The sequence below is a fragment of the Ambystoma mexicanum genome, chromosome 9 (assembly GCF_040938575.1).
Source record: "Ambystoma mexicanum isolate Mex_15411 chromosome 9, UKY_AmexF1_1, whole genome shotgun sequence".
Lineage (NCBI taxonomy): Eukaryota > Metazoa > Chordata > Amphibia > Caudata > Ambystomatidae > Ambystoma > Ambystoma mexicanum.
In genome coordinates this window covers 1194065964-1194088070 of record NC_090931.1, presented here as the reverse complement: position 1 = coordinate 1194088070, position 22107 = coordinate 1194065964, and the positions used below count along the sequence as shown (strand labels likewise).

General features: G+C 40.3%; 1 protein-coding gene across 1 annotated transcript in view; it reads left to right on the top strand.

Annotated features, from left to right (window-relative positions):
* The window catches only part of SPOPL (speckle type BTB/POZ protein like), a 520447-nt gene extending 509605 nt beyond the window's left edge, over window positions 1–10842 (top strand). The window contains exon 11 of the mRNA XM_069617390.1: window positions 10597–10842. Coding sequence (XP_069473491.1) covers window positions 10597–10753 — 157 coding nt within the window. The 3' untranslated portion in view covers window positions 10754–10842. The remainder of the gene's footprint in view (window positions 1–10596) is intronic.
* The last annotated feature ends 11265 nt before the right edge of the window (window positions 10843–22107 follow it).

Here is a 22107-nt window from a genome sequence, read left to right as displayed (position 1 = left end):
AAAGCAAGCTCCAGAGGTATGGGCACACATGTGCTTTGTTCTCTTCACACGAATAGTAAAAATGGGTCACATACCAGAATCTTGGACAACTTCAATTACTATTCCAATCCATAAAAAAGGAGACAGAGCTTGTCCGGAGAACTATCGTCCCATATCCCTGCTGGATGTCTTAGGTAAACTCTTTGCGGGCATTCTCTTGAAAAGATTAAAGGAATGGATACTAAGATCTGGTAATTTCGATCACAGACAAGTGGGTTTTGTGGAAAATGTAGACTGCAGTTTAAACCTCTTAATCCTCAACCTGCTAAAAGCAAAGACCATTCATGAAAATCAAAAATTGTTTATCGCCTCAATAGATATGGCGGCAGCCTTTGACAGAGTAGACCGCCAAATTCTCTGGTCCAAATTGAAAGAAAAAGGCTGTCCATTAGACCTAATAGAAGCCATTAAATCTCTCCATACAAATACATCGATGTGAGTCAGATTGGACCAAAAGGGAAACTTAACGCAGGTAATAACAACAACCTGTGGGCTAAAACATGGTTGCCCCCTAGCGTCTATACTCTATAACTTCTTTATTTTAGAAGTAAAGGACTGCTTGGAACCATCGAGAGCATGCTCGCCTAAAATAGGAGAAATGAAAATTGGTCATCTCTTATATGCTGACGATCTTATAGTGATGGACAAAACAGAAATGGGTCTACAAAAAAAACTAGAAGCTCTGAATATACATCTAAAAGAAATTGAACAAAAAATCAATCCTGAAAAAACAGTGGTAATGATAATTAAAAAAGCAGGTCCTGCAAATAAAAAACCTTTTAGATGGCACATAGAGAATGACCTGATAACAACAGTTAAAACACAAAATATCTGGGAGCAATTGTAAGTGCCAATTGGAGTGACCAACCGTGGATTGAACATTTGCAGAGGAAAATGGACCAATTAACATCACAGGCATTAATATTGAAAAGAAAGTTCTGTAAATTCTCCATGCGCCCGATTGTGGAATTCTACAATGCAAAGGTCATCCGAACTGTGACATATGCTGGCGAAACGGCCCTGAGAATCCTTTGGGAAACATGGGATAAACTTGAAGCCAGATTTTGGCGAAAATTGCTGAACATTCCGATATGTGTTCCGATAGGTATCATACGACATGAGTTAGGATTGCATTCAATGCAAGCCCGAATCATCTGGAAAACACTGGCCACATACAGAAAAATATCTTTAGAAAGCTGTCCACCTAAATACCAAATACTGAACAAGGAAGCAGGAAAAATGCCCTTTTGGCCACTGGATGAATGGAAAGCGAAATGTAACAATCTGCTGCAAAATCTAAAAGTCACGACGGAAGCCCTTCGGAAACATCCAAAGAGGGTAAAAATACTTTTATTTTCAATCGATTGGGGAGAAACAGAGCGTGCGAGAGTAGCGTCGAACCATCACACCTTATCAAATAAGATGACTAGATGTCCACTGACATTGCCTGGATACCTAGAAAAAAGCGCAAATCGGAATCATAGAGATCTAATAATGCGCTTTCGTCTGAACATTTTAAGAACAAAGATCAATCTGTTCAGATATGGACTGACAAAGGAAAAACTATGCAGATTATGTAAAAAAGAAGAAGAATCGTCTCAACACCTAATGTTGTTCTGCCCTGAACTCAGATCCGAAAGGGGCTGTTTACTATTACCAACATTGCCTCCATCATGTGATCTGGACACCAACTTATGGTGGTCAGCTTTATATGACGATCCAAGTAAAAAAACTGTTAAAGGTCTGGGTATTTTCCTAGAATCAATGCTAAAGAGATTGGAAGAGAATTAAGATTATCATCAACGAGGAGAACTAAAAAAAAAAAAAGAAAAAAAAAAGCCAAACCTCGACTTAAGAACAAAAGAGAGAAGACTTGGGAGAGGTTTGGCTTGTGCATGGGGAGGAGGGAAAAATTTGTACATAAGCAAAAGCTTGTATTTTTGTATGCTGAAAGCTTTAATAAAAAAAAAAAAAAAAAAAGTCTTCAAAAGTTCAGGTCTGGCTCCTTTGATTCTGTGAAGTCTTCAAAAGTTCAGGTCATCAATCCGTTCCACCCTGGGTCTGTGGTCGCAACATGGCCTTCAAAGATTTGGTATTTATATCTTCCTGATTCCAACTCATTTACAAGGTGGCAGATCTTCTTACTTAGCAGAAATCCCATAATGCTATCTCGGAACTGGTTACTGAAAAGTAAGATTATTCTCACAGAGGGATTTTGATGGAAACTGTGCACACTGTGGGAGCAGCAAGAAAAGAGCTAATATGTGAAAAATATAAAGGCCAATTACTGTGTATTTGTACTGAGCTCTAGTGAAAAGGATGAATTAATTGTTTGCTACATTACATAATGTCATGTTCTTCTAACGTATTTGTCTAGGGAGTGAGGACGAGTAAGATTGTGGTCTGCTGTGGTGGAATATAACTTTTCTATTTCTGTTGATCTGGAGGCGCACCCACAACTGCTGGAGCTGCAATCCCTATAATTGCCTCATTAAACCGCGGAGCGGAGTGAGGACGAGTGAGATTGTGGTCTGCTGTGGTCCGCTGAAGCCACAAAACCGTGAAGGCTCAAGGTACTTTTTCTCAAAGGCGTGCCGTTTTTGGTACGCAGCAGCATCTTAGTCTTAGCATCTTAAATGGCTCAGTTACATCACTGAGTATGGAACAAATTACGACCACCTGATTTTGTGGCCTTTTGCTGTCTGCTTATCCTCGGTCTGGACTAGGAGTGCCTATGGGAGTGTGGTCCCCTCTCACATGTGGTTCCATAGCCCACTGTAGCCTGTTCTCAACCATTCATACATCGACCCAGTCAGCAATTCTGTAATTCTGTAATTCTTAACAATCTACTACACACTCATTCCGCGGCACCCTGTCAGAAGCCGCATCTATATCGCTGCACATTAGAAGAGCTCCTCCACATACCCGTTCATTTGCTTAACTAAGTACTGCAAGCCCACGGACAAACTTGAGACTGCACAACACATTCTGGCCGAATCTAGCGAGCATGGTCCTCTATACACAAAGATGTTTGGTCCCTTTGTGTCCGATTATAACACCATTAAATCTGATTCTTTCTGGCTTTTACTGCCTGAATTCAGGGCACAAAACCATGCACATAGCCTTGTTTAATATTTGGAAGGCGTTTCTAATGATGGCCAAAGTTGGGAATAACGGCCGAAGCATAAAAAATAGTCTCGTGATGATTGCTGCTACGCTTAATTGCTATCTAAACCTCGATCTTGCAGTTTAACAATGAATTATAGCACAATTTACTCTGTCTATGCTTCAGTCTTAAAGATAATGTTTCAATGCGACTGTTTGGAACTTAAGACAAACTAGAAACACTCCTCGAAAATGCAAATGAAATTATATGAATATGCAAACATTGTGATATCCGGAAAAATAATTGTATATATTTTACTATTGATAACTATTATTGATACTATTAACTATGTATAATTGAACATGATTGAAATAGAAATGTTGTGAGCGTTATGATGAAGCTCTTTTGAGGTATAAGCATAACAATAAATAATCAATTTGTCCAGCAAATGAATACTCATACAATCTTGTAAATATTAGCCTTCACCCATTGCTGCATACCAGAATTCTCCAGAAGAAATTTCCAGCTAATGCACTAATACAGTGAATCTATTGCTTCGTGTAATTTGAAATTACTGTTCTGAAATACTATTTTCCCTGCGGCTATAACACCAACCAAATGTATTTGCAAGATTTAGCATCTTTCCTTCAAAGAACCTCTGATTGTCATTTGCAAGGATAAAAGAATTGTATCCCTTATCCCCCCAAAAATGTCTAACATTCATCTCACTTAAGTGTTCATGCTTCCATTCTTTCAGTCTAGACCTCATTTTTCTGCAGCTGAGAGAAATATATGCAATATGGATTGTTCAGATCCTTGACGTTTGAGATCACTATACTATCCAGGACCAAAGATCATCTTTTTGCTACGCATTTTGAATTTGCTCCTGGCAAGAACATATCTATGATGACCTTAGCTGGATGGATTTCTCTACAGTACATTTCAGTATGCTTAATTACATTGTTTAAAAGGCTTCAGGCACTACACCAGCGCAAAGGCAGCATTTGTTGTTTTACATAAACATGTCCCTATTTTGGAAATACGTTGTGCAGCCCATATATGTTATGCAAGCATTCATCTTTGAATACATCCTCTAGATGGATATACATCCTTTAGATTGATTTAATTTTTAGCATTCTCTTCAAACTATTCCCTTGAACATTGTCATCTACCGCTATTACCCCATTCTAGGGCATTAATCTATTCAGTCTGTTAAAGTTGGTTCCCAGAGAGAGAGGAGGACAAAAGAGAAAGGGAAACTAACTGTCACGGTGAGTCCTTTTCTCCCATTGCTCTCTGTCTGTTTTCCATATTGAAATTGATGTTTCATCTGACCCTTGGGCCCTGTACTAAATAAAACCTTCCCAGTCGTTTTAACATTAAGGAGATTAATTTGGTTGAGGACATTCTCACTACCGAATTGGATTCGCCACAGTGGCATCTATAGATTCAGGGAAATGTTTACTTCCTCTCTTATGGGACACATGAATTCTGAAATACTCGATCTTCTGTGATCTGAATATCACATTATTATACCCATTAACTGGGCACACAACACAGGTTTGAACTGTGTCGTGTGCCCAGTTAAGTCTGCTGTTTACATAGTTTACTGGACAGTTAAGTCTGCTGTTTACATAGTTTACTGGACAGGATAGAGAGAGGTATCGGAAGCGGCCTCGACTTTCAATGAGAGAGGCAGTGCGGCTTCACACAACTCTTTCCTTAATGTGCTCACGCGCTGAGTTGCTTTCCTCTGCTTCGGCCTCCTAGAGTGAAATGGTGTTCTCCGCCACAGAAGCAAAGGGAGTGAACAAAGCGTCTGTGGGGATTGATGGCTGTAGCAGCAGCGAGTTAAGCATGGTGCTGCTTTGGGAAGAGGACTGCTGCTGACTCTAGTGGTGGCCCTAGGACAGCCCTGATACTCCAGTTGCTGGATTTGAAAAGAGAAGTATTATCGTTCCCCTCCGCTCCGTTGTAGCGCATATTTCAAAGCACGAACCTGAGAAAAGTATAGGGATTGGGGGCAAATTGTAGGCTGAAGCTGCTTCATTGAATGGCACCCTAGCGGTATACCAACTACCTAACAATATATTGCTCCTTCTATGTTAGTAACTCACCACTTAACTTTATGGTGAGACAAGAGAGGGAGTAAAGTGCACTTATTGTGCAACATTTTTTTTATTGGTTTAATCAAACCTTTACAAATCTTACAAAGATTAACGCCTTAACTGCCATGGGTTTCGCCCCCCAGTGGCAAGGCCTTTTTTGGTGATTTCAGTATGTAGCCATTCAATGGCTTGTAACTTTTTTGTTACATGAGATATCTCGGCTAAATGTGGCCCTTTTTTTCCCACATGTAGACGGGGGTAACGCCACCCAGGAATCCTAATTTTCTGTGAGAGAAAATAACCAAAAAGGGAGAAGGTTTTTTTTTTTAAATGATGTACAAAGAAGCCTGTGGTTTTTTTCCTTGTAAGAGCTAGGAACAAATGGTTTGCTGTGCTGAATCACCGTTTTCCTTGCTTTCCAGAACAAGTTGAGTGGAAATGAACAGAAATGTTGGCCTTTTTTTCCCAATAGGACATGCGTGAACTGAATGGAAGAAAAGGGTATGAAAACTGAATGGGAGAACGGAAAGGCATACATTTCTGAAAAGTAGACAAAATTCCAGGTTTTGGAAGGGGTGATTTGCGTAGGTCAGGCAACAACTATGTAGGGAAAAATTCCATAGTTTGGGGAAAAAGCAGGACAATTACTGAAAAAAAAGTTATGTGGTGGACATGGTTTGCCTGGTACAGCAATGGCTTGTATGAATTCTGAGAAAAACAATGCTCCGCTACATTCCCCCGACTCTTGCAGTTATCTTTCAGTTAGGAAATCACACATTTTTTGTAATGTTTCACAAAACAAACAATACCACAAGCCAAAAATGGAGCCATGGTACACAGGAGTTTAATGCGTACGGCCTGAACAGACGTACTTAGCATGTGTAAATCAGGAAAAAAATGTTGTGAGGAAGGGCAAGAATACATTTGTTGAAAGAGCACAGGCAGACCTTTTGAAGTGTAGGTGACTTGTGAAGGTTACAAAAGTGTATAGGGCGTAGAGCAGCGACTAAATTTAGGTCACATTTGGGAAATGAAAGGGTTGTGTGACAAAGAGCAGCAGCAAATGGGTCGAAACGTTATGAAACCCATGCAAACACAACAAATGTCATACCATCCGGCGTTCCCACAGGTGTCCCGATGAAAACGGTACCTCACATATGTGGGTGCGCCTACCTGGGCGCAAAGGGGAAAGCCGAAAAGACAGATAACCACAAGTCTTTCGGCACAGCGTAATTTCAGGAATTCAGCTCATGCACAAACCCTACAGATTAGGGCCTATGGTGTCCAAGCCACCAAGGAAAACAGGGAACCCCATGCATTTCCAAAAAGAGGACACCCGTGGGAATCGGCAAAGGTCGGACTTGGGCAAATTGGCCCTGAATGTATTACCCAGAACCCCCGGCAAAGTCTGAAATGTGTCAAATAAACAATTTCCGCACATTTCACTCGGCTCACCCACCGAAACACGCCAGCAACAACACATGTCCTACCTTCCCATGTTCCCAGAGGTGTCCTGACAAAAATGGTACCTCACATGTGTGGGTGCACCTATCTGGGAGTAAAGGGGAAAGCCGAAAACACGGGTAACCCCAAGTCTTTCTGAAAAGAGGACACCGGCGGAAGACATCTGACCCCAGGTAGGGCTACAAGGAGTGCCCCCACTTTCCACTTGTGGTAGGGTGGAGGGCCACCCCCCTTTTATGTAAAAAGAAAACCTGGTGGCTAGTGGCACCCCACCCCCACCCACATCTCCTTTTGCTTTTCGATATTTTTTATTTTATTTTTAAAATGTTGTGCCCCCTTCCTTCGGGGCAGATGATCACCCATCTGCCCCCAGGGTTCTCCATACATGTGCCCCCATGCTTTGGTGGCCGGGGGAGAGGGCCGCTTACTGTAAGCAGCCCCCTCACCCCCCACGTCACAAACCTATCCCTGGTGGTCCAGTGGCATTGCTGGCCGCGGATCGATCGCCCTGTGCCAGATCCGCGACAAACAACAAACGCTGGGCTTCTACGGCTGTAGCGCCTTGATATTGACTATTGTCCTATCCTGGAACACAAGGGGATTTAGATAATTCACCACACAGCCACAGCCTCATTCAGTTGGCGGATGCAAACCGTTTGAAGATGAACTATACTAAGACCAAGGTCATGCATATACTGAGTAAAAGCAGATACTTTACTGGGTTTATCTGGTACATTAAGGACATACAACTGGAGCAGGTTAAAACCTATGTTACCTTGGGCTACCATTTTACACTATTACTACATTCTCACAATACTATGCCAATGTCAAAACTAAAGCTATGCGACAATGGCTGGTATTGAGGTGAGTTATCAAGAGAGTTGGTGGAGAGTCAGTAGAGGGATTGCTGGAAGTTTATACCAAAAGCAATTGTACCATGTATATTATATTGTTTTGAAACTGTGCCCGACAGTCATGAGGGTTGGTTAGATAAATTAGAAGGAAAAATACTTAGATCTCTTCTGAGCCCAACCAACAAGCGTATCTGTGGCTGTTTTGAGAATGGAATTGGGCATTACTTCCCTACATACTATTAAGAAACTAGCTTTCAGTGAGTTATTCATAAAAATAAGCAAAGCCAGTGTCTTCACAGATATGCCTGATATATTTACTATGTTGAATCGACATTTAAACTATTGAATGGGTAACAAAGGTGTCTGGTCAAAGGTTTGAATCCAAAAGGATCTAATGCCATAGGGTCGAGTCAATTTGACCTAAAACAAAAGGGTCACATTTTTTTTTTTTAAATGTATTTTTTTCTGGGTTTCCGTTTTGGAAAAAAGTGGTTTTTACCACAAAAAAAGGGATTTGGGGGGTACCCCCCCACAAAAAAAAAAGTTTTAAAACATTTTTTTTTAAATTTGACCCTTTTGTTTTCAGTCCTTTTTATTCGACCCTTTTGTAATTCGATCCTTTGCATTCGAACCTTTGACCTATAACCGGTACGAAAGCCTTTCTTGTATTGGCGGATTCTGTACAAGAGTATGTGCAGAGTATCGGATTGCCTTTGGTTGAGGCAGTAGACATTGGCTTTTATATACACAAAATTAAGCCACACGAAAGGGACTGTCTGAGATCTATTGGCACACTTGAGAATAAACACTGTTATGAGGAGTACATTAAACAAAGCTTAGAACACCAAAAGCTGTGCAGTTATTTGATTAAGCCATGTTTTCATACGTTAAGATGCTTCATCATGTATCTGAGATTAAACATCTTACCAGTATTAGAACACAATGGTGCCTGGCGTAACACCCTACAGGAAAAAAGATCATGACATCTGTGTGACAAATTTATAGAAACTAGTAGGCACATTTTGATGGCATCTGAGAATTTAACTGACCTTTATTGCAAGGGCTACTAGTGTTTTTGCACACGGCCTGGCATTATCGTAACCAATCAGTTCTGGTCTATGATTGTGGCAGCAGAGTCGCTTGTGATTACTGCAGTGGCAATGCATGTTTGGGAGTGTACACAAAACAGGTTATTAACGCACGCTCCTAAAACACAAAGAAGTACTAAGGGTTAATTGTACAGAATAAGCATGAAGGTTGCCCCGAATCACCCATGAGCCGTAGTATACTAACTTAAAAGGTGTCTCTTATCTTGAATAATGTAATTTATATAGGTATTTATTAATGATGTACAACAGAAATTCTCCTTTGTATATGAATTGTTGGATGTGGATTTTAATTGTATTGTTTTTTTAAGCATGATTTTGTTTTATTGATGATTTTGTTGTTTTATATTGTGATGACTCAAATGGAAAAGGCTTAATTAGCCATACGCATTGAATAAAATAATTAAAAAAGTAAAATAAAAATGATTATGGCCATTTTGCGAACCCTTTGTGCATTAACCAGAAAGGTGTCTATAGTTGTTTTCCCCTTTATTTTGTTCCTGTTAGTGAGTTATCTTCTGACAATGTTTATCTCAGTAGCGGATTTGATAGGTCTTTTAGGTAATGCCCTGCCATATGTATTTGAATTCATTGTTAAAGCAAATGTTATGTATCAACCATTCCGTAACAGGAAGATGTTTTATTTCTCCCCAGTAAATCAATTGTTTGCTGAATCGTCTACATCCCTCAAAAGTCGTTCTAACATACAATATTAGTTTCATTTATTCATGGTTGACAGATCAATCTCTGACCATTTCAACAGTCCATTCAAATTGGAAGTACAATCAAAGATGTTTAGAGGTATTTCCTTCATAAATTAACAGCGCAGAAAGGAATATAAAGAGTAAGCTGTAGTGCCATTTGACAAATACTTTTAAATGCATAGTTATGCAAAGTTTGTAATGTTTATATTTATCTTTGAATAGTAGGTATAATAACATGTCATCCTTTCAAATAGCTAGGTTTTCGGAGGGCAAGGTCATTGGGAAGCTGTGGACCATGTTTCCTGCACTGCTTACAAAATAAGCTGCACATGAAACCCCACCCACAAATATCTGCCAACAGATCAAAGCGCAGTGGGCGAGTAGGCCCAGAAGACGGGAAAGCATAGCAAAGCAGGAAAGTTGTCTGAGCGGGAGGGGGCAGGCATGGCAGGAGGGGGGCAGGTTACCCTAAAATAGAGGGATCGGATGGGTAGTCCCAGGGGAGACAGTGGATGAGAAGAAGCTGCTGTGGGGGCAGGGGCAAGCAGCCAAGTATCCTAGGTTCAGCGGGCGGGTAAGTCCCACTGAGCGGGAGGTATGTTTGTTTTTTGGACCTTTCAGGCTGCTACAAGACAGCAAAAACAGTACCCTTTTTCAGTGCAACCTCAGACGGGTGACTAATAGCCATAAAACCAGACAGTAAGGTGCATGCTTTGGATCTTACCTTCATTTAATATCCTTATGGTGTCATGAAAAATATATGTAAATAGACAAATATGTAGAACTTGTGTTCTGTAAAAAAGATAAGCAACAACTAAGTGATTTGTTATTTAGATATTTACTTATATATAGGAGGCAAAATGCTCTTTTGATCATAAATGAACGTACAATAGATGAGAAATCAGATTTGAAGGGAAGTGGTGAAGGGTGTTTCAGGGACAATCTGACCAGGTTGTGGAGTGGAGCAAATGGAACAGTCACTGGTGACAGTACATAAGTGGACGTGCATAAATTAAGGACAACGAACATTGGACATTTTTAGACATTGTAATTAGATCTGATGTTTACACTCAGTTTGTGTCACCTTTAGCAAATGATAGTTAAAGTGGTCTCAGTGAGAGTACCTTCTCTTTTTGTGTTTTATTTAATGTTCAACAGTGTTTTTATAATGTTTAATTGTGTTTATTATAATAATTTTATTTTTCTTATATACAGATGTGAGGCTGAAATATTGGAAACAACTGGCTGGAAGTCCATGGTCCTTTCACATCCACATTTGGTAGCAGAGGTCTTCAGAGCATTGTCATCTGCACAGTGTTCACAAATCGGATCACCACGCAAACGGCTAAAACCATCCTCTAACACTCCGTGAACGTATAACGCATGTCAGTGACTGCCCCCCCCCCCCGCTGTGTTCAGTGCTGGTCTACTGTAAAAACATAAACAGCAATGGAATATGTATCAGTTTGTCACATTGTACAGCAATCTGCTCCTTTTTAAAATCTAGGCTAGTTGCATGTGTGGGATGTTTTTACACATGCATCCGAGCCCTACCTCAAAAACTGTGCAGTATTGACATGGAAAACATCATGATGGCCAGAGATTCCCAGAAAATGCACAGGGAAGTGCATGAAGAATAGGCTGCCACTCATTTTTGCCGATGTTATGGGCACAGAAGGGCATTGCCTAAAACCACCATTGGACTACCCACACAGTAGTCTGAAACCATTGGGAATGGCAATGCTGTTTGCCAAAAGCAACCTAGAATTGTGGGGAACTCATTTTCTTAAATCCCAAAAATGGGTGCAGTACCAGTACTCACCACTATCAGAAAGCCGGCGTTTTAAAACAACACCAGATTTTTTGTTATATGTGTAAAACTGAATAGATGAACCCAAAGCATGCCAAAGAAAGACTTACTGAGAGGTGGATCCAATGTAAAGTTATATTCTGAAGTGACTTGAAGGTTTATAACAAGACTGGCTGAGTTGTGGATTTCAGCAGTTTAAGTAAATTTGGACTGAAAGACACTAAAAATCTAAATGTTTAAAAGAAATGAGTGACCTACTTTTGAGTGTCACATAGGTTGCAATTGTTTAAATGTCATAGTTTTAAACTTAGAATCAGCATTCTAGCTGCATATGTAAACATTGTCTTGACTTAAACTGGGTAACAAAAAGTGACATTTTATCTGAAGCCTGGCTTAAGGAACTGAATTCTGCCCACCAGCTACCCCCGACAGGAGATGAGACTTGCACAACAGCTGTGTTCCCAGGCCTAGCTGCCCTTTTGCTGCTCCCACCAAAAGGGATATGACACTTCCCTGATTGAATTACCTGGGCTCTGCAGGAAATTGAACAAAGCCCTGTCCTGACTCAGGCAAATGTTTTATTATGGGGGCTGTAAAAAGTGGCTTCCTCCTGGAAGAAAAGGGGAGGAGCACTGCCTGTGAGAGCAAGCTGGCTTGGCAGAACTGGAAAAACCAGAAATTCAACCTTGTGCTGGGGGGAAACCACACCCCTGTAGCCAGAATATGGTTTTAGAAAAAGATGAATAACTCATAGTACGGACTTGTGAAAATTATTTAAATGATACCATAATTCTTGTGATTTTTCTGCCCACATTTTAAGAGGTTTTTAGAACCGGTGGCATGATCTGGGGGCAAACTAGCAGTTAAGAGGGTATTACTTAAAATGTATGCATGTTAAAAATCTGACACTTCATCACTTAATGTCCATACTCCTTGTGCACATGTGTGTAAATTTGGGTTAATGTCCGATATTCCGAAACCAGTTAAAACGTGAAATATGTTGCCATTTCTGAATGCAAGCTCCCAGGAAGAGCAGATTTGGACAGGGGATACCTCCTGTGATATGTGATGGGTGCATGTAGTTTTAAACAAATGTGTACCTGTGCAAATATGTCTTTTGGGTCAAAATATAGATTGTGTGTAATTTGACAGGGGTGGGTTCTCTGTACCATAAACAGACCTCATCATGATGACACTTCATTTCATTCCCCCAATCAAGGGGAAGAGGATGAAGTGGCCAATGACAAGTGGAGAGGGGTAGAGCCTAGTGATGCTGCACACACACCCATTTTCAAAACACATAAAAGCAGACAGTCAGGACAGATAGGGACATTCAATTCCATCTGCTGCGGGACGCTCTGCCGGGAAAATCCATATTTTACCTCCATCAATCTCTAGAGAAAGCTGTGCAGAAAGATCCAGACTTCAAATCTATCAATATCCAGAACCAGAGACCCAGACCAGACCAGCAGAGCAGAGCTGACCCATATCACTGTGAAGTGCAGAGACCAGACCAGAGTCCAGTCTAAAACCTGACCAGATCCGTGGCGAGGCCCATTCTAATTCAAGAATACATTGTGAGTACCTAGCAGACTGTGCAGAACCAATCTCTTAGTTAAAATAATATAATTCAATCTATTTTAATCTAAGTAGAACTGCCTAAAAGCTATCACCTGTCATTTTCTAGTTCTAGCTGTCACTTGTCTTTTTGAACTTTAAAATTTCAAATCTGAAAAACGACCGTCACAAAATCGTTCATAACTCCGTGACCGTTTGTCCTAGAGACTTGCAGTAACTTTCATCTGGAAGCTGAGATCCTGGGCTATCCTAGGACCCCAAAACGATAGTGCTAGTCCTTGTATTTCCTCTGTAATCGCGAAAAACGACTCGTAAGAACCGTCCGTGAATCATTGCTAGAGTGAGCCTGGACTAATATTAACTTGATACCACTCACCCTGAACCTCTAGAGGGAATTAAAAGCATTTTAGCATATTTTTCACTTCATTGCCAGCACATATAAAAGCATTTTGGGCCTGTGTTTCTAACTTCTGTAGTCTAAGCTTACTGGGGTGAACTGAATTACATTTGATTGCATTTCTGAGAACTGTGTGCTTCCCTTCCATTTCCTTGCATTGCATAAAGGGGGGAGTGGATTGCCGGAGAAAAGTGATTACATTGTTTTATTGAAATCATATTGAGTATTTTCTGTACTGCATTTCATTCATTCAACCTTGCATTTCCTTGAACCCTATAAAGCATTCTCTACCACATTATTCTTCTGTCCCTATTTACCAGTGTTGCTATCTTATCCATCCTATAACCACTCATCATTGATTATAAAGAAGTGTGCTAGTGCCTGACTATCCATTATTGATTACTGCTCAGATTCAGTGTGATATTCAATTATTAATTTATTATAAAGTGTGATATATATATATCTATTGTTTAAATTATCAAATAAACCTTTAAACGTGCAAAACAGAACTACTTCTTGGCTCAGTGGGGTCAGGAGGATTCCAAGAGAGGGGTGTTATATAGGGGTAGTCATCCAGAACGCATGAACTGGACATAAAGATATATTAATAAGGGTTTCCATTCAGTATCCCAGACTAGGCATTGACTTAGCTGTAGTGTTGAATTGAATCCTCTTACACATGTAAGGAGCTGCATCAAGGTACACTTCTGTGCACTCAATCTCCTCTGTGAAATAACAATTGTTTGCTCTACAAAGTGTAAAAAATGATTGCAAGTTCAGGTGGGCCTGGATTTCCATGCATCGTTTGCACTTCATTTTGCAAATGTGCCTTTGCCGGCATGGCGAGAGGCATTTGTATCGACTCCTATGGCATTCTACAGTATGCAGCAGGTACACAAAGCTGGGACATATCCTGGAAATCCACAGCGTCCGTGCTAGCATACAGATCAGATTTGGTCAGAAAAGCTTGCAGCTTTTTGTGCCAGGAAGGATGGTATGGCTGATTGGAGAATTAGGATCTGTGTCCCCACTCCACCATAGAAACAATCAAAAATATGATGATTCATAAAAATGTGGGTGCTTATTGTGCTTAACTCCTGAATGAAAGTCAAATTGAAATTTGATCGTAGTTGAAAACATGAGTTTAATTCAAGGTAGTAAAAAAAAAACATTGGGTTACAAAAATTCAAACAATATTATGATATGATTATTTCCAGTAATGTCCTGTTCTTTGAATCCTCTTGTATATTCAATTTCATATCCAATTTATAGCCTCTCTTCTTGTGCGGCCAATTCTGGAAACAGAAACACCCACTACACCCTCTACAGAAACACCCTCTACAAGCAACAGTACCTACAAGTCTAATTGTCAATTGTTTTTGAGCTGGGACTTAGTAGGGTGGACTATGCAAGATAATATCAAGCAGTGGCGCATGGTTGAGAATGGCCATATTGATTCGTTCTGCAGTCAGCAGCAAAGTGTTGCACATACAGTAAGGGGAAGGTACCTGGTACAAGGGTACTGGGATACACTCTGTAACTCACGCAGGGTATGCACGGAAGTGAAGAGTTAGGCAACAGGCCAGTCGTGTGCGCTTGTGCTAGGGTTTCCACTGTGCCACTTGCCAGCTTGCTTATTGCTAGGTTGTGGTCAAGAGGCATGTGCATTAACCATTACCTAATACTCGTGGGATGGCACTGAGCAGACTGCAGTGCAACTAAGAAAAGCTACGTTGCAGCTAGTTGTGGCTCAAAGGGAGTCACACAATGTGACCCACCCCATAGCCGGGAAGAGCCTAAAAGCCTAGTTGGACCAACACTAGGCTATTATGAGGGTCTACATTTAAACCATTTAAACAAACATTTATTACAACTATTTACAGTGTGGAAACAAATAAACCTTCAATCCTTGCAGTCAACAATTGAAATGTGTGATGGCAAAGCTCAATCTGAGTTCCTTCTGTGGGGTCGATGATAATTTCACAGTCATTAACTGCCTGCGTTTTAATGGTTCTAATTAGATGTGCTACTCAGGTTTTATTAAACGCAAAAACAACCTTTAATTTCTCCCCCAAAAAAATCCCCAAAATGTTCTTTGAACTTCTGGCTGTGTATCACTACAGATTCATGCTTTAGAAGGCTTTTTCTTGAGACCGACGTGCCCATCGACTCAAATGTATATTGTTTGTAGTTCTTTTGTTGCGTCTTATTAGAGTATATTGGTGAAAAACCAAATACTGATAATTCAAATCTGCATACGTATAGTCATTAAAGACAGGTGCCAAAGTTCATTTTTAAGGTTTCACCATTTAATCATCCAGTGTGTGCCCTTTAGATTACACGTGTTTTGCCTAAGTGCCTTTCTCAAATCTGGGGATAATTAGTTCCATTTGTGGTTGTAAAAATAATTCATCAATGAGCATACAGTTAAAGCATTGTGACAGAGATATTGAGTTGGGGAAGGGGAGGATTTCAAAGAAAAGAAAAGAAGTACAAAAAATGAAAAATGTAATACAAAAGAAATACATCAATTCATGTTTGTTATCCATTGAGTCTGAGTGTATACATTCTAAACCTGTAGTTTCACAGTATAGTAGAGCTCGATAGGGCATTAAATGTTCTGTTGTGTGTCGTTTGTTCTAAATGGACACAGACCAGTGCCTTACCATCAGTCCTGTGTCTAGGTGTGCGGACTGTCCTTTAATTATAGGATAATTCCATCACGTTTGTTGCAATTACATAATGCTGATTCTGCAACTCTGCGCTTTATGCGACCAGCTGCCATTTCGATTCTACAATACGAAATATCCCAAAAGGGGAATTTATAAGAGCACATCGGAACTGTCAGGACCAACACGTTTTTGAGAACGAATGTGAATTTTTGATTGAAAGCTTTCAACAAAGAGGGTACTGTAAGGATATTTGGTGTGTTACAGCACAGAGTACAGCACTACTGCACAGGTAGCAATTTTTTTTTATGCAGCACCACCACATGGGTGCGGTGCATTGCTATATGTGTTACCAGATTAACATGGAAAGACAGGCTATTCAGTCAAAAACGATTTTAACATATAAGATGCAAATCTATTTTTACAGTTAAAAGCACACGTGCACATTCAAAAATGCACACTATTTTTCACCTGAAATGCCTATGGTGCAAGAGACACATTTGAAAATTAATAACTAACATTATTCATAACTAACCTGACTAATAAAACTGAATTTAACATAACCCACTAATAAAAATGTGTCTCCACTGCAGAAATAGGCCTACTCTGAAAGTGAACTTTTAAACACACATTCATTTTTTTTTTCTTTTTCTCTGCTGCTCTGTCCACATAACTCAGGAAGCCAAAGGACCGAAGATACAGGAAATCAGTTGGTTACAAATGGTTACTGTAAAAAGGAGCCATTGTGTAGAGAGGGAGGAGATGGCATGATTAATTTCTGATTGGAGCAGCGTCATAGCAAGTATCATGCTAGAGGCAGTGATGAGGGTTTTGCTGGGGGGAGTTTGAAGAGAGGGGGAAGACAGTCGGGATTTGGAGAGCTGGGAGAAGGACCTGTTTTCCTGGTTGGAGCATTTCTGATGAAAAAGCTGAGAGCTCCAGGCAATAACCCCGGTTTGAGAACGAAAGACGCTTGTTTTCACCGGGGTTAATCTTCAAGGGAGCCACATTCAGAAAGAGAACAGCTGAAGAAAACTCGGGCTGAACAGATAAGGTAATTACAGGAGTGTGGGGGCTGAGTGTGTACGAGAATATTCAGTCAGTGTAGGAAAGGAGATTCCTATGCTTTAATCACGTTAATGTTGCAAATTGAGTTCTTGTCTCCGCCACTCTCTTTTCAGTGTATCACAGACAATGCTGTTACTGTGCTATTTTATTTATTTCTGTAAAGAGTGAGATCGTGTTTAAATGCAACTTTTATAATACAGAAAAATATTTGAAAGCAGACGGGTGGTGTGTTTTATATTTACCAATACAGTGCTGATGATGTGGGGAGATTTTTAAACAGTGCAATTGTCATTTTAAGACAGATGTGTGCATGATCATATTCAGTATGGACAGTTGTGAGTGACTGTTTGTAGCATAGCTCGTTGGAGGTACATGAGCCAATGGGAAGAGGGACTCTCTGAACATAGTTCCCTACTGTATATAAGGTAGTGGAAATTACCACAAAATTACCACATATAGCTCTCTGTCGTAAATAAGTCAGTGAGATCGCCCATGGTGGCACACTAACACTAACACTGAAAATGTGGTATTCCTGAAATGTAGGCCTGAGGTCTCTCTAGTGATTACATGAAAAATCTAAGCAAAGATAAGGGATTCTGGACATTGGGGCCACAAATAAAACAAGGGAATTATGCTCACCAAAATACCACCAACCACGCATACCAACCACGCATACCAAATATGCATGTCTGGGTGCTGAAATAATGCATGTCCACTGTATTATTGTTGTACATGGCCCAACCTGAATACAAGGAGTGATTGTTGCTAAGTTATTTTTCGGCGGTAAGAAAATACCGTCAGGCCCCAAATCTTCACAAAATACCCTACATATTTATGGTGCGTTGCAGGCCGGGAAAGTGATCATAGAGTACCTACTGGGCGTGGCAAGCGTGTCTCACACTGCCATTTGCACATTAAAGGGAACCCATTTTATCATAGCAGTGTGCCACTAAAAACGAATTTCAGAATGTCACAAAGGGAAACCACATTCTCAGATCTAGTGCAATATTTAGAGGCAAAGTTGTTTGCACATGGGAATTGGTCGTCGAATAGCACGTTAGAATGGAGTGACCGCATTCAGGGTGAGGTGCAGAAAGAAAAACTAGACAATATTTTTGCAGAAGGCAGCATAATTCAGGTCTGCCTTACAAGATTATTGAATGCAGCCGATAAAAGTGCAGAGAAAGACTGTTTAATACTGCTATGCGGCAAAATATGGTTTATTTTAAACAAGTCCCTGCGAATGCAAGAGAATGATACTCAGCTAATTAACAGGTTAAAGACTGAATTAGATGGGGCAAGTAAAAATCAGGAAATGTTGAGAGCAGAATTGGATGTATGCCAAAAAGACATGCAATTAAAATGCAGAGACTTTGATACTCAGTTATCCAAAAGCAAGAAACAATTTGAAGATAGTGAGCAAGAATTGGCACACTTAAAAGCCTTAGTAGATCACATTAGACAGGATAAAGATGAGGTTGTTTCAGAAATGCAGATTTTACAAAAAGAACATTGTGAAAAAGAATGTGATCTCCAGAGCGCAGAACAAGAAATGATTAAAATGATTCAAGAAAGAGACAAGAGAAATAAAGAGTTCAATGAATGCCAAATGCAAATGTGCGACATGCAGGAGGTGATTAATAAGATGAGGGGTGAAAACAACTATTTGCAAGATGAAGCCAACAGACTCCTTAAAAAGTGTAAGGACTTAGAACAGCAAATGTGCATTCCCAGGTCCCAGGAGAGGCGGCAGGGTACCACATTCAATTGAGTGGAGGTGAATTCTAGCTCTGCCCAAAGAGCTAGTGCTCCAGTGACTGGGCCGGTGACTGAACTTGGTTGCAGCGCCCTTGGGGGATTTGATACTCCCATTGGGGGCAGCCACCAATATCATACACCTGAAAACAGGATTGAATCACAAAATAGTGCAATTCCATGCATTGAGACAAATAGCCCCATAAAAATAATGAAATCCATTAAAGCCCTGATCAAACCATTTAAAAAGGGAGGTGAATGCTGCATTGAGGATCACTTAGAAGCGGTGCATGACATTTTTAAAGCACTCCAGATACCTAAGGAACAGTACAGACAATATTTTCATTTAACTTTAGATGCCCCGACGGCCAGCATCATAAGGGGATTAAATGAACAGCAGAATATGACATGGTTGGAGTTTGAAAAAGAAATTAGGCGTCATTTTTCTCCTTTTCAGTCATTGCAGGAGGCAAAGAAAGTCGCTTACACAATTACTGCTGGACCTAATACATCCCCTCGCCAATTTTTACAAGACTTAAAAAGAGCATTTTCTCGCTTTGATGTATCTTTTGACTCAAATTCCAAAGAGTTTAAAACTGCATACTTCTATGGGCTACAGAAAGACATCATATCCCAATTGGTCCGTGAATTTGACTGTGACAAGTCCCTTGAATGGATTGTACATCAAAGCACAACACTATATGAGGTACTCTATTGTCAGGGTAGAGAAAGTGATAAAATGAAAGATACTAGACCTAAATCTAAAGAACCCTCAGCCACAGTAATGGAAATCAGGTCAGCCAAAATGTCCCTTAAGACTGCTCAAAGCCAAGGTAAAAATAATGTGACACCTGAACAAAGGGGTAATCAACAAAGATCGCCATTTCCTGTACCAATGTTCCAATCACATGATCCTAGTAATAGAGAGAGCTACATCAGCCCTAGGTATTTAGGGGACAGACCCCGGGTAGGATATCGGCCTGATATGGCAGGTATGAACAATAACCAGAGACAAAATCAAGATCAAAGAAATGATGGTCCCTACCAGTCATTGGAGACACAGAGCAGATTTGATCCCAACACCATGATATATGGTAATCAGGATAGGCCCCGATATGTGGATCGATTTACTGATAATGGAAATCAACCTAGGGGCCAGTACCCACAATCTGGGAGACAGGACATGAGGCAAAACGTGAACTACAATCCACGCCAGTACAATGACTCCCCACCAGGGGATTATAATCAAAGGATGGGTGCAACCCGCCCCCCTCCACAAATGAATCAAGAGTTCAGAAACCATCCCAACCGACATCATTCACCTGAGAGGTATCAGAATAGATCCAATCAGGGGGAAAACAACCAATATCGACCTAGACCACAGAAAGAGGATCCTAGAGAGATGGAAAGGTTCCAGTGCCTTGAGGCCCAAGTGAAAATGTTAGCTGAGCAAATAGGAAAGCTCTGTACAGCGCAAAAACAACCTTCCAAAGAGGGGGCTGATGGCCATAGCAATGACCGGGGGGCTTCCGAAAAGTGACTAAGTACTCATGATAACTGCAGTGCCAAAATGACAGATTTCTCTGATATAATTTTGCATAACGACTCTGAGATGCCTAATGGATTAAATGTGAAAGTGCCAGTAAATGAACTTGTGACAGAAAGTGCAAATAATTCTAAAAAAGAGGTACGGTTTAACCTAGAGCTAAATAAAACAGTAAAGATTTGTACAAATGAAAAAGAAACATTAGGAATTCCAAAAGAAAAAAGGGACAGACTTAAGAAAAATGACTCATGCATGGGGAATACCAGTGGACAGGGAGTAAGTGGGGATGCTATAGCTCCTTTCCTGGGCAAGCAAAACAATGACCAAACACAGACAGAAAAAGGAAATACTCACAAGGAGGGTACAAGTCAATCACCTGAAGAATTCTTTGAGCCACATATTTTTGAAGAGGCTGAAAGGGCTGGTATCACACTAAATGATCACAAATGCACAGAATTAAAAAATGACAAATTGATGAATGATGTTGTTACACATGTTCAGTTGGAAGGTTGTAATGTGGTCTCTGATGTTACCCAGATGGATGGGCGAACAGTGGCCACACTCCAAAAAACCTCTGATCATGGAGAAATGAATAAAGTCTCTCGCGCAGAAATGGGTAAAAAGGAGGGAAAATGTCTTTCCATTTACCAATGTGTTTAGCCAAAAGTGAAAAAGACCTGAGAAAGGTGAGCCCTGAAATCAGTAAGAATTCACATTTCTTATGTGTATTAGAGGAAGTTGAGGACAGATATTATGCACCCATCACTGTAGAAGAAAAATGCCACGGCTTTGCTATGATTGACACTGGCGCACAGGCCACAATTATGTCCAAGGAGCTGGTAAAGAGTATCAATGAAGGGAGACCCCCACGGAGTCAGATCACAGTGAAGGAAAATCAAGGCCCAGTGCATAACTTTAATGGGGAGGAGGTGCCCATCATAGGTGTAACTGAGGTTGACATAAAAATAGGAAAGCACAGAATGAAACAAGAGGTATTGATCACATCTATTTGTGAAATTCCATTTCTGATGGGGACAGATTGTCTGAAAAGATTGTCTCCTCTAATAGATGGGGTGAATGGAGTGCTGTGGTCCTTAACCAAAAAACCATTGAGGCCTAAGAAACTAAAATCACATAACAGCAATATAAATGAATGTCACACCGTTGCCAAAACAAATGATGCTGTGGAGGTATATCTCCAGAATAGCTGCATACCTAGTGTCACTGTTATATTAATGTGTCAAGACAAAATGCAGAGCGACAATGAAAAACTACCTGTACAAATATACTTGGACCCAAGGAAAAATTGGCAGACTGCCATAGATGAGCACACATTACGTTTTTATTTTAAAAAGAAAACATGCAAACAGAATATTACTCCTAAAACAGATTCAGAAAAACACATTACCACTCTGGCAGAAATACACATGGAAGATGAGCAACCATGGGTTCATGTTGGTATAAATGACTATTTTAAAACAATAAAAGCCACTTTAGCGCTTGAACATGAAAGGAGTTTCATTAATGAGAAATTGTTGCAAAAAATAATGGAGAGGGAAGAAATCCCGAGATTTAGGATTAAAAACCAATATGTTTCTGGCTTGGACAGTCCAGACTTTGAAAACCGAATTGCAGGCAGATGCATGCTTAAAATTAGCATTGGGCAGAAAACAATTTACCATAATCTATGGATAGTGAGTGGAGCACAACATTAATTTTACATGGGAAATGACATCATGCACAGAATGTGTATGGTGTTAGATTTCCTTAATCAAAAAATATGGTCACGCCTAGGTGGTCCGGCACCTGAATTTGAAGACAAAAGAAGGGCTTATCATTGTGCACAACTGGTTCCTTATGCAATCGAATTACAAATGAGGAAAGATACTATTATTCCTGCATT